This window comes from Rhincodon typus, chromosome 4, assembly GCF_021869965.1.
Source record: "Rhincodon typus isolate 14 chromosome 4, sRhiTyp1.1, whole genome shotgun sequence".
Lineage (NCBI taxonomy): Eukaryota > Metazoa > Chordata > Chondrichthyes > Orectolobiformes > Rhincodontidae > Rhincodon > Rhincodon typus.
In genome coordinates, this window is record NC_063335.1 from 8,548,618 (window position 1) to 8,562,344 (window position 13,727).

Sequence of the window (13,727 nt, forward strand, 5' to 3'; positions counted from 1 at the left end):
AGGCTGGGACATGGGAGAGTTTAGGCCCTGAAATTATTGAACTCAATACTGAGTCCGAAGGGAGGGCTGCAGGCTCCCCAAGTGGAAAATGAGGTGTTGTTCTTCCAGCTTGCGTTGAGCTTCGCTGGAACACTGTAGCAAACCAGGGACAGACATGTTGGCCAGGGAGCAGGGTGGTGTGTTAAAGTGGCAGGCAACAGGTAGTTCAGGATCTTTTGTGCGAGCAGAATGTAGATGTTCGACAACGGTGCTGGGAAATGCTCGGTTGAGGAAAAAGGTGGATATTTCGGAGGTTCCCGTGTCGAAGTTGGCCTCATCTGAACATATGCGACGGAGGCGGAGAAACTGTGAGAATGGGATGGAGTCTTTACAGGAAGCAGGGTGTGAGGATGTATAGTTCAGGTAGCTGTGGAAGTCGATGGGTTTGTAATGGATATTAGTGGCCAGTCTATCCCCAGAAATGGAAACAGAAATGTTGAGAAAGGGAAGGGAGGAGTCAGAGATAGACCAGGTGAAAGTGAGGGCAGGGTGGAAATTGGAGGTGAAATGGATGAAGTTTTCCAATTCCAGATGAGAGAGGGAAGCAGCACTGATGATATCATCAATATATTGGAGAAAGAGTTGTGGGTGGGGTCTGGAATAGGACTGTAACAAGGAATGTTCCACGTACCCCATGAAGAAACAGGCATAACTAGGTCCCATGCGGGTACCCATGGCAACCCCTCTTACCTGAAGAAAATGAGAGGAGTTAAAAGAGAAGTAGTTGAGGGTGAGGATGAGCTTGACCAAGTGGAGGAGGGTGGTGGTGGGTGAGGATGGTTCAGGCCTTTGCTCCAGGAAAAATTGGAGAGCCCTAAGACCCTCCTGGTGGGGAATGGATGTGTAACGGGATTGCACGTCCATAGTAAAGCGGAGGCAGCTGGAACCGGCAAACTGTATAAGGCGGTATAAGGCGTCAGGTGAATCATGGACGTATGTGGGTAGGGATTGGACCAGGGAGAGAAGACTGAGTCAAGGTAGGAAGAGATGAGTTCTATGGGGCACAAGCAGGCTGAAACAATGGGTCTACCTGAACAGTCCTGTTTGTGGATTTTTGGGAGGAGGTAGAAGTGAGCTGTGCAGGACTGGGGAACTATCAGCTTAGAAGCAGAGGCGGGGAGATCACCAGATGAAATGAGATCAGTTAGGAGAGTAGATACAATGGCCTGATGTGTCATGGTGAGGTCATGGTCCAGGGGAAGGTAGGAGGAGGTATCTGAGGTCAGTACGCCAGGCTACAACAGCACCACCCTTATTGGCAGGCTTAATGAGAAAGTTAGGGTTAGATCTGAGTGCACAGAGTGCAGTCAGTTTGGAGGGCGATAGGTTGGATTTGGTGAGCAGGGGGCAGAGAAATTGAGGCGACTAATGTCACGTCGACAGTTCTCAATGAACAGATCGAGTGCAGGTAAAAGGCCGGAGGGAGGAGTCCAGGCGGAGGGAGAGTGATGGAACTGGGCACAGGGGTCTGTGGGACGGGAAGAAGACTCTTGCCCAAAGAAATGAGCACGGAGGCAAAGACGGCGGAAGAAGAGTTCAGCGTCATGTCGTACCCGAAATTCGTTAAGGTGGGAACGGAAAGGGATAAAGCTGAGGCCTTTGCTGAGTACAGAATATTCAGCATCGGAGAACGGAAGGTTAGGAGGGACAGTGAATACCCGACAGGAGGTGGGGGGGGTTGGGAGAGGGGATGGAGTCAGAGGGAAGAGGAGGAGAGGAAGGTTCCAGAGGGCCATGGGGTATCTTTGAGTTGTTGCATCTTGTGGCTACTGGAATGTTGGCACTTATTTTAAGGCAGTTGAAGTATAACAGCAGGGAAGCCTTACTGCAACCATACAAGGTGCTGATGAGACCACATCTGGAGTTCTGGGACCGGTTTTGGGCCCTTAATTAAGGGAATGTATCTCATTGGAGGTAGTTCAGAGAAGGTTCACTAGGATGGTTCCTAGTATGAGGAGACTGTCTGATGAGCAAAGGCTAAATGGGTTGGGACTCTATTCATTGGAGTTCAGAAGAATGAGAGGTGGTCTCATTATAACATATAGAATTCTTAAGGGGCTTGACAGGGTAAATGCTGAGAAGACATTTCCCCTTGTGGGGAAGGCATTGTCTCTGAATAATGGGGCACCATTTTAAGACTGCAATGAGGAGGAATTTCTTCTCCCAGAGGATTGTGGGTCTTTGAAACTCCTTGCCACATGGAGCTGTGGGGGCAGAGTCCTTGTGTATATTTAAGAGTGAGATAGATAGATTCTTGATCAAAATGGGAATCATGAATTTTGGGGAAAGAGCAGGAAAGTGGATGTGAGGAATGTCAGATTAGCCAGGATCCTATTGAATGATGGAGCAGCTCATGGGGCTGAATGGTCTACTCCTGTTGCTGTTTTTAATGGTGTTATGGGAAGGGGAAGGGGAACGGGGTGGGGATGGGGAGTGAGGATGAGGGGAAGGAGGAAGTGGTGTGATGATTCCTGCATATGATGATTCATGCAGGACTCAGTTCCAACACTCTCTTTAGAATTGTGTCCTTCATTACATAATGTTTTTCACTGTTGCTCTTACCAAAACGTATCACCTTGCACTTCCATACATTAATTTTGTGTGCCACATGCCTGCGCAGTCCACCTCTTGAAATCAATCTCATTTCATCATTTCTCTGTACATAAATCTAGCTCTCTCCCCTGTTTTAAAACCCTTCTCCAAAGCTCCACTCATCCCCGTCTCTCCTGCACTCCCTGTCCTTCTGTTCTCCTCTGTCCCCACCACCTGTTTATGTGCTGCCACAACATCGACTATTGAGGTGAAAGTTATCTGTTGCCTTATTCTTGAAGGCTTTAGTCATCAAGTGGTCCTCAATAAAAAATTGCCAGTGAATGTATTTCTGAATAGACTATTACTGACATGCTGTGGAATAGTTTATATTATTATCACTTTCAATGTGACAGTTTAGGTTCTGGTTCCACCTAGTGGTTAGTCCTCCTATTACCAGTTACGCAGTGCTGCTTAAATTAATACATGAACAGTATGAATAAACAGAAAGAGTCTGTATAATAGTTACAAAACGTCTGGATGTCCCAAAGAATTTTACAGTCGACGATAATACTTTCATTCCTTTTACAATGTGTTTGTATTTTATTGTAAAAAAAAAGTAGCTGTCAATTTTCATATAGCAAATTATAATAGCAGTGCAGTAAGGATTAGATGATGTTGACATGGATCAATATCAACGTGGGCACTAGGAAACTTGCCTCCCTTTCTTTGGAGTAGACATGTGGTATCTTTTATGTTCACCTAAGAAGGAAGATGGGGCCTCCTTTGCTGTTTTAATCCAGTTGTAATATATACCTTTCATTACACACATTCAATAACAAGCATACCATTTAGGATTTAAGAAATTTATGGCACAGTGGTAGTGTCCCTGTCTCTGGGCCAGAAGGTCCAGGTTCAATGCTGAGTCTGAGGTCCTGTGCAGTTTTAAGTGATGGAGGGTAGAGCATTAGTGAGTCTTACATATTTAGGTGCAGTTTATTGTGTGATAGCTGAAGGTAACAAACAATAATAACATTTCGGGCCTAGACCCTTCTTCTGAAGAAGGGTCTAGGCCCGAAACGTCAGCCTTCCTGTTCCTCTGATGCTGCTTGGCCTGCTGTGTTCATCCAGCTCTGCATCTTGTTATCTCTTATACCTGAGATACTACTGACTCTCTCATTCCACACAAGTGCAAAACAAATCCAACTTAATAATAGTGTAAGGACTACATATACCTCTTTGAAATATAAACTGGAAAATGGAAGATTACAAAGAGTGAACATTTTAAAATTTGAAGCAGAAGTGGAACTGTGTGGTGTTCACTTATTGGTTCCATTTTGTTTGGAGAAGCTGGATTTGATACTTATGTGAGACTAGCTGGCATCAGGTGCTTTCAGATCGGTTAAAAAAAAAACCTGCCCAACACCAACATAAACATAAGATCCTTAGGGAAGTAATTTTCTTTAATGAATTTAAAAATTCATTCTCTCCATTAGTAAGATCTCATGTAGAAATCAAGAAAGTTGCAACTGCAAGATTGGCAGCAGAAATGCTGCTGATGATGATGGATTGGTCAATAAACTAAAACCCTTTTTCCATCTGGATTATTAATCCATTAACATTACCATTATGCCACTGCCTTGACATCCATATTAGACTATGTTTCTGTGTTCTTGGAACAGCTCACAAAGGCCTGCAATATACCTCAATAACACAGAGCATTAAAACAGTCATGAAACAATAGACCCACATGCATGCCAAATCCCCAAAATTTCAACCAGGGATGAGTTGTTCGTGTGACTGCTTTTACAAAGTGAACCATTGAAAGCACAATTTGGGGTTGATTTATAGGGTAGTTAAAAGAACTCCAGATCACTGGAAAAAACACGATACATTACGTCAATATGTTGAAGCAATATCATTGTTGGGGTCAAAGAGTTGTACAGCACAGAAACAGATCCTTGGTCCACCTCATCCATGACCAGGTGTCCTAAATTAATCTAGTCCCATTTGCCAGCATTTAGCACATATCCCTCTAAACTCTTCCTATTCATATATCCATCCAGATGCCTTTTAAATATTATAATTGTACCAGCCTCCACCGCTTCCTCTGGCAGCTCATTCCATACATACACCACCCTCTGCATGAAAAAGTTGCCCCTTAGGTCCCTTTTAAATCTTTCCCCTCACCTTAAACCTATGCCCTCTAGGTTTTGGACTCCCCTATCATTGGGAAAAGACCTTGTCTATTTACTGTATCCATGCCCTTCATTATTTTATAAACCTCTATAAAGTCACCCCTCAGCCTCCAATGCTCCAGGGAAAATAGTCACAGCCTATTCAGCTTCTCCCTATAAGCTCAAACCGTCCAACCATGGCAACATCCTTGTTAATCTTTTCTGAACACTTTCAAGTTTCAACAACATGACCTCCCAATTCCTGTACTCAATGCACTGACCAATAAAGGCAAGCATAACAAACACCTTCTTTGCAATCCTATCTACCTGCAAATCCACTTTCAAGGAACTATGAACCTGCACTCCAAGGTCTCTTTGTTCAGCAACACTCCCCAAGGCTTACCATTAAGTGTATAAGTCCTGCCCTGATTTGCCTTTCCAAAATGCAGCACTTCACAATTATCTAAGTTAAACTCCATCTGCCACTCCTTGGCCCATCTGAACAAGATCCGTTGTACTCTGAGGTAACCTTCACTGTCCACTATACCTCAAATTTTGGTGTAATCTGCAAACTAATCATACTTCCTTTGTTCACATCCAAATCATTTATATAAATGACGAAAAGCAGTGGACCCACACTGATCTTTGTGATACACCATGGATCACAGGCCTCCAGTCTGAAAAACAACTCTCCACTACCACCCTCTGTCTTCTATCTTCAAGCCAGTTCTGTATCCAGATAGCTAGTTCTCCCTGTATTCCATATGATCTAACTCTGCTAACCAGTCTACCACAAGGAACCCAGTTGAACACCTTACTGAAGTCGATATATGTTGTCCACCACTGAAGTCACCAGACCCAAAACATTACATTAACTCTAATTTTTTCTTCACAGATGCTGCCAGACCAGCTGAGCTTTTCCAGCCACTTTGTTTTTGCTCCTGAGTTAGAGAGAAGCCTGCTAAGAACAAAGTTGAATTGGAGGAAAGCTTGCTACGAAAACTCTCTGCATCGGTTCAGGGTGAAACCGATATGTTTTATTGAAACAGCAATTGAACAAACATCCCATGACTGTATTTCCTGAGCAAGTTGTGTCTGCAAGACTTCAGTGTTAACCATACATGATTAATGACAATCGTGTGCTAAAGCACAACAGAAACAGACAACAAAACTTCCTATGCTGGTTTTCCCTTTTGCCTTCAAAAATAATCCATTGGTTTAATTGTTTTATTTTTCAGAAGGCTAATCTTTGCAGAGAAATTTTTTTTTTTTTTTCTCATTTCTTCAAATGTGTGTGTTTTGGCAATATTTAGAGGGATAAGCATTTATACTTATTGTGTATGTTAACCACTTATTGCATTTTTTGAATAAGTTTTGTTTTCACAATAAATCCATAATTGTGTTTATTAAGAAACCTGGTTAATAGAACTTTATGTATAAATACCTAAACTTTAACAAGTTTTGATTGGTCATCTTAGTAACTGGAAAATGTACTTTTATGTTGCAACCCATGCAGTAGTGAAACTAGAGCAATGATACATTCCCCCAGCCTCAGTCATAACATATTACTGTTTTTCATTTCACTAGAAAGAGTTCACTGTACTACTTTGGGCTGTCACTCAGCAAACAGTTGTAATACGCCTTTCTTTTGCAATTAAAGTATTTGGCATTTCTGTACTAAAACACGTATAGCATATGGTTGCTATTCAAAGACTGAACTGCTATCATCCACTCACCTTTGACTTGGTATTACATCTTAGACTTGAAGGCCTTCTGACTAAACAGAAGCTGTACTAGTTACTGCCATAGGACAAAATTCCTAAGCATTTTGTACTTAATGCTTTTTACATGGAAAGAGCATTCTTACATGTTAGCTCAAATTTGTTCAGTAATTTTGAGTGGGTTCTTATGTCCACCGGTGCATACAGAGATCAGTCTTGTAATCTATGATGGAAGAATGTGTCGAAGGTGCGATATCGTGATAAATTGTTCAGTGCCATGGTACTCACTAACTGTTTCACCTTCCTGATATCTGATTCCAAATTTGTAGTTCTTTGCCAGATCCCTAGTAGCTTAGGATTGAAAGGTTTCTCTAACTTAGGCACGACTCGTTTTTATTAAAAAAAAGACACGACCATCTTTTCAGAGAGAAAAAGTTTATTAGCATACCATACATTTCTGGGTCAATTTCCAGTAGGAAAGTACTTTCTTGAACTCAGGATTTTCCTTATTCTCAGTTTTGACCTCTTCAATTTCACCTTTAAGTTTCAAAATATTAGTAGCTCTGAAAAACAAGTCCATTTTATTAACATACGAATTGAGTGATTCTCAAGCTCTTTCTTACGTTCCAAACCTCCTAATATATTCCAGGGCTTCAACCACATTGCCAATTTGCGAATTCCACTGTGACACAATAAACAGTTTATTGCAGTCATCAGTGGACAATGAAATTCATATATGAGCATTAACAGTAAAATAACCGATCAATTAATTTACGTAGACAAACTCACCCTTAGCCTGTCTTGTCCATGACTGAAAATATCCTCTTTCAATAGATGAGATATTAGGCAGAAACAAATTAGGGCTCTGCAGCAATCTTTCAACGATGGAGACAGTTCCAGACACTGACATACTCCATGACAACTGCTAAAGTCAATAGAAAATTCCAGTTTTCCTCTCTTATTCTGGGGTTATAGTCTCCTTCTTGGATTCCAGTTCAGGAATCAGTGTCAGGGTCTGCTGACTTGGAGCAGTCAAAACACATTGTGGAGTGAATGGTCAGACTCCAGGAATTTCAGCTGAAATTTGCACCATCCTAACCCTAACAAGCAGGATACTAGGAGTTGGCTCCTCCTGTTCCTTGCAGTCAATGCCTACACTTGTGGTTTTCCATAGCATCAACATATGTAGTATACTGGGTGACATTAATAAGGATGAAGAACACCAATATTGTCACTTTAAGGAGTATATATGGTGTTTACCATTAAATTATTAGCATAATACATAAGCACATTACAAGGTTTGACTTGGAAACCCTCCCTCAACTTTGTATTTATGTCTGTATCACAATCATTTCATGCTTTAACCCTAAAGTGGAAAACATTTTTCAGCTTGCTTCCAATTTTCACCCTTCTCACACATTCCATTTCTGACACTTACCTTTCCTTCATGGACTTCTGTCACCATTTCTGGGAATAGGCTATGAACTAATATTCCTCATAAAACCAATGACACAAAAGCAACCTCAACCTGTCCTAATGATACAACCTTCCGCATCAGCATGTGATATGCCTTCCCCTTTTCCTTCACTAAGGATTCACCTCCACACCCCACGATCATTAACGATACCCATAACTATGTTTAAACCATGTTGTGTTCTCATTTTCTCTACAACCTAGAAACATGACAGGGTTTCTCTTGTCCTTATCTTCTATCCAATCAACCTCTGTATTTATATTTCTGCCACTTCCAGAGTGATATCATCACCATGTTGCTCCCTCTCCTTCCCTTTCAGCATTCCAAAAGGACTTATCACCGTAACACCCCAATCGTTCCTCAGTTATTCCCAACTACTTGCCTTTTCTTTCCTTTGTTACCTTTCCATACAAGTGTTGGAGATGCAAAGTCTTCGCTTTTAGCTCTTTGCTCCACAATGTCCAAGGCCTCAAACATTTCTTCCAGGTGAAACCACAATTTAAGCATACACCTTTCAATTAAGTAGTTTGCTTTTGCTACTTACAACACAGTCTGCTCTATGTTGAGGAAGCAAAATTCAGATTGAATGGCTGCTTTGCAGGACATCTTTCCTCAACCACAACTATGTCTGCCAAGGCTCTAATGGTCAGTCATTTTAATTCTCCACCTTGCTCCCACTTTGGTCTCTCTGTCCTTGTCCTATAGTAGTATTTCATTGAAACCCAATGTAGGCTCAGGCGATAGAATTTCATCTTTCAATTAGGCATTTTAGATCCTTCTGAACTCAACACTGTGTTCAACAATTTCAGATCATAATCGTTAATCACCATTCTGTTTCCTTCTCTTTGCACGTTGAGTGGTCCAAATCTTGTTTTTGCTTTGGGATGACAGGTATTCTTTACCGTATCATTCATATCTCATCTGAACAATGTTTTTGTTCTTTAAATTCCCATTAGTACTCCTTTTGGCTCTCAACTCTTTGGTTATTTACTATTATCCATTTTCAAACCTCTCACAAGCTTTTCCTTTTGTTCTTTTCACACCTTGCCCTATCTGACCTACTTAAAACTGATTAACCTATGACAGTTTTAGCTTTTCCCAGTTCTGATGAGATGTCATTGTCTGAAATATTAAGTCTGTGTTTCTCTCTCCAAAAATGCTCCCAGATGAGTATCTTCAGATTTTCCTCCTATTCTGTATTGATTCTCTTTGTTTTGTAAACAGGTGAAAGATCAATTAGCACAGCAATTTCTCACCAGTGAGTGGATGTGGGAGGTGGGGAAGACAGAGAGAGGGGGGGAAAAGAGTTAAATAACAGCACTTTACATTAAAATGATGCCTATTTCCACAGTCCTTGTCCTCTTGAAATATCCACCACAGCTTGCCAAGTCCTTAAATTGATATAAATTTCAAGATCATTTATATCACACATAAGACCAAATCATTTACATAGATGGAGCAAATAAAAGAGACGTCAAATCATTAGAGCACACTGAAAATAATATTCAGAAAACCTATGCAGTATAACTTGGATAAATGTGAGGTCATTCACTTTGGAAGCAAAAACAAGGAGGTAGATTACTACCTAAATGGCTGTAAATTGGGAGAGGACAGTGTACAGCAGGACCTGGGTGTCCTTGTGCACCAGTTGCTGAAGGTAAGCATGCAGGTGCAGCAGACGGTAAAGAAGGAAAATAGTACGTTGGCCTTCATTGCGAGAGGTTTTGACTACAGGAGCAGGGATGTGTTATTGCAGTTGTACAGGGCCTTGGTGAGACCACATCTGGAACATTGTGTGCAACTTTGGTATTGTTTTGAGGAAGGATGCTCTTGCTCTTGAGTGAGTGCAGCGAAGGTTTACCAGGATGATTCCAAGAATGGTGTATCTGATGTATGAAGAGAGATGGACTAAGTTGGGATTGTTTTCACTTGAGTTCAGATGAACGAGAGGGATCTCAAAGAGACTTATAAAATTCTAACAGGACTGGACAGGGTGGATGCAGGGAGGATGTTCCCGATGTTGGGTGTGTCCAGAACCACGGGTCACAGTATGAGGATTCGGGGTAGACCATTTAGGACGGAGATGAGATGACATTTCTTCACCCAAAGAGTGGTGAGCCTGTGGAATTCATTACCACAGGAAGTAGTTGATACTAAAACATTGAATGCATTTAAGAGGTGACTAAATGTAGCACTTGGGATGAATGGGATCAAAGGTTATGGGGAGAAAGCAGGATTAGGCTATTGAGTTTGACAATCAGCCATAAGCATGAAGAATGGTACAGCAGACTCAAAGGGCCAAATGGCCTCCTCCTGCTGCTATCTTCTATGTTTCTGTGTAAAAGGTCTTTAACTCGTATTCACCACTTTATATTAGACACCTGTCCCTTGATGTGGTTACTTTCCCTTGACTTCAATGGGTCTGGACAAAATGTAGAAATTTCTGAACTTTCAAAGTTTTGTTTTCCCAATTAAATACAGTGGAATCTCAGTGGGAAACCCAGATACACCATGTCAAGAGGTTGGTGCTGAAGTGAAGATAGTTAATTAAAGAAAGCCCTAGCATAGAAAAAAAACTGAATTAGGCTGAGGTACTACCTCTGGAGAACAACAGAAATGTACAGTATTGTGCAGAACTAGATTTCTCAACCTATCATGTTTGTGCCAGCAAGTTGTTAAAGTCATCCTTGAAGGTAGCAGGATAGGTTGATAAGGTAGTTAAGGGAGTATACAGAACATTTGCCTTTATCAGTGTAGCATAAATGCTGGAGGTGTACAGGACTTTAGGCCATAGCTGGAGTACAGTCTGCAGTTCTGGACACCATACTGTAAGAAGTATGTGATCACAGTGAATGGGACATGTTAGCGATGAAAAGAAGCTGGATAAATTCAGGTTGTTTTCTTTAAAGCAGAAGGCAGTTGAGAGGAGACCTGATTGAGATGTAAGGTCATGATGGGCCTAGATAGGGTGAATAGAAAGCTGTTGTTCCCCTTAGTTGAAGGGTCAATTTCTAGGGCACATAATCTTAAAGTGAAGGGCAGGAGGTTTAGAGGAGGCTTGAAGAAAGTTCTTTTCACCCAGAGGGGTAGTGGGAATCTGGAATGTACTGCAGGAAACCACACAACCTTTAAGAAGTACTTAAATAAGCACTTGGAATGTCATAACATGAAAGGATATGGGCCAAGTGCTGGAAAGTGGGACCAGTGTAGGTGTAGAGTAGTTTTTGTCAGTCCAGACTTGATGGGCTAAATGCTGTCTTCTGTGCTGTACAATTCTATCATTAAATTAATCCCACTTATCTGCTCTCTGCCTATTTTCCTTTATCTTCTACTTCAAATATTGATCTACACTTTCCTTAAACAATTCTGGAATCTCTGCCTTAAATATTTTATGACAGCATTGTTCTCAAAAACCTTTGTAACATCTCGCTTCATTCGTATCTTAAACTGATGGCCAAACTTTCAATCTCCTTTAAAGTCTTTCATAAAACTTTAAAATTTTCCTTTCAGCTTTCTCTGTTCTAGTGGAAGCAATTACAATGTCACAAGTCTCTCAAAACTACAGTTCAGCAGTATTACAAAAAAATGAAGTACGGTCTGCCACAACAAACAGACAATATTGGAGAAACTCAGCAGGTCTAACAACAACTGTGGAGAGAGTTAACATTTCAAGTTTTGTATGACTTCTTCAGAACTGTCATACTTCACTGTCTGTGTGCCCATACTGGAGTGAAAATTATCCTATTTCTTGTTTTCCTACATCAGTGTCTTATTGCACAATATTCCACATTAAGTTACATCTGCCAGCAGTTTTCTGACTTATTTCCCCAGTTGGGATTAGCTAGCTCAATTGGCTAGAAAGCTGATTTACAACGTAGTGACTCCCAACAGCACAGGTTCAATTCCTGTACTGGCTAAAGATACCATGACAAAACTGCCTTCTCAACCTCACCCAAGGTGTGGTGACCCTCAAGTTACATGCACCACAAGTTGTCTTTTTTCCACAAAGTCATTACAGTCCTTTGTTGGTCAAATATTTCACTTTTTATTATTAACTTATTATTAGTAACTTTGAGCACAATGCTTTCCTGGGTCAGGTAAATCATACAAGGATAAGTTCCCATTCAGCCCATCTTGCCTTGCCATCCAAAAGTGCAATCCCACATTTCCTACTTTCTAACTCAGTCCGTAATCCTATATTGGTTATTGATTGCTCTGATAACAGACAATGTATATGTTCTATCTAGGCCACTCAATTTTAGATGCCTCAATTACGTCTCCCTTCAGCTGCTTCAGTTCCAAAGAAAATAATAAAACAGCCAATCCAATCTTTGATTACAGCTTTACTTCTCATTTCTGGAAACACCATAAATCTCCTTTGTACCCTCTCAGAGTAATCACATTCTTACGGGATGCATTACACTAGCACAATTCCAGTATAATTTTTCCCTCCTTTCATACGCTAAGCTTTGAAATACCACTTTATCCATCTAACATGATATCTTCAGGGATCTATGGCCATGCACTCGAAGGTCTCTCTTTTCTGCTACATCTCTCAGTATTCTCCCATTTATCACTTTCATTTACCTTGCTTGCCCTCCATCCCAAATACATTACTGCTCTGAATTAAATTCAATCTATCAACATCTTCCTGCAGTCCAGAATTTTTGTTTTATCAACTACACAGCCAATTTTCTTATCAATTGCAAATTGTTTAATCACACCCCAACTTCAATAACAAAAATGTGTCTGAACTTGCTATCTAACACTGACCTATTTAAGGATACTTGCTACTTTCCTTAGGTCCCATGCATTTTTAATTTTCTAACCAGTATGCCATGTGGGGCTACATCAAAAGCCTTGCTAGAATCCATATAGATGTTAACGAGTTAACTCCTCAAAAAACAATCAAGTTAATCAGACAGGTCCTTCCTTTTAACAAATTGTGCCTTTCCAGACAACTGTTTCACTTTGTCCACTGCTGAGGCTAAGCTGGTTAATTTCATTACTCAGTGTATCCCTCCCATTTTAACCATTACTACAACATTAGCAGTTCACCAGTTTTCTAGCACACCTGTAAACACAGGGGATTGGAATATCATGATCAGATCCCTTTCTATCTCTTTCCTTAAATTTCTTAGCAGCTTTGATCGATTTCCTCCAGGCTTGATGCATAGTCACATTCATGGATATTATTAAACCGCTTAATACTTCCTCCCTATGGTTATTCCTCAATTATCTCCTTGTGTGAAAACTGACAAAGATTCAGAAACCATCCCCATACTTCTGTTACTATATGCAAGTTACCTCTTGGTTTATAATTGGCACGATCAAGATTTATCCTTTTGCTCATTTTAAAAACGTCATGGTGTTTTTCTGGATTTACCTACCTATAATTTTTCAAGTCCTTTCTTTGCTCTGCTAATTTCTTTTATTAATTTTACCCCTGCACTTTCTATACTCTAGGCTTTGTTCAATATCCATTTCTTGGCATCTGATACAAGCTTCTGTTTTTTGCCTTATTCTAAAACTCTTTCTCCTGGCCTATTTTTATCCTTTTTATAACTATACCAAATAATTGTAAATAAATACTAAAAATTTGATTCACTATTACCAAAATGCTCCCCATTAACACTCTATTCATAAATCCAGCTTCAATCCTTAAAATCCACGATGTAAAAAATGCTTCATGTAATCCTGTGACTGGGCAACACTTACTGAACATCCTGTCTGTGGCTGCAGAGCCTTTGGTTCCCCATTGCTTTCGACATGGAAACGTCTCAGCCA

General features: G+C 40.6%; 1 protein-coding gene across 1 annotated transcript in view; it reads left to right on the plus strand.

The window, feature by feature from the left end:
* Nucleotides 1–1,583: 1,583 nt before the first annotated feature.
* Nucleotides 1,584–13,727, plus strand: part of LOC109924511 (cyclin-dependent kinase 13-like) — a gene marked incomplete at its 3' end in the record, with an annotated part of 37,640 nt that continues 25,496 nt past the window's right edge. Inside the window, exons 1-2 of the mRNA XM_048595636.1 lie at nucleotides 1,584–1,676; nucleotides 9,165–9,198. Of these exons, the coding sequence (XP_048451593.1) occupies nucleotides 1,584–1,676; nucleotides 9,165–9,198 (127 nt within the window). The remainder of the gene's footprint in view (nucleotides 1,677–9,164; nucleotides 9,199–13,727) is intronic.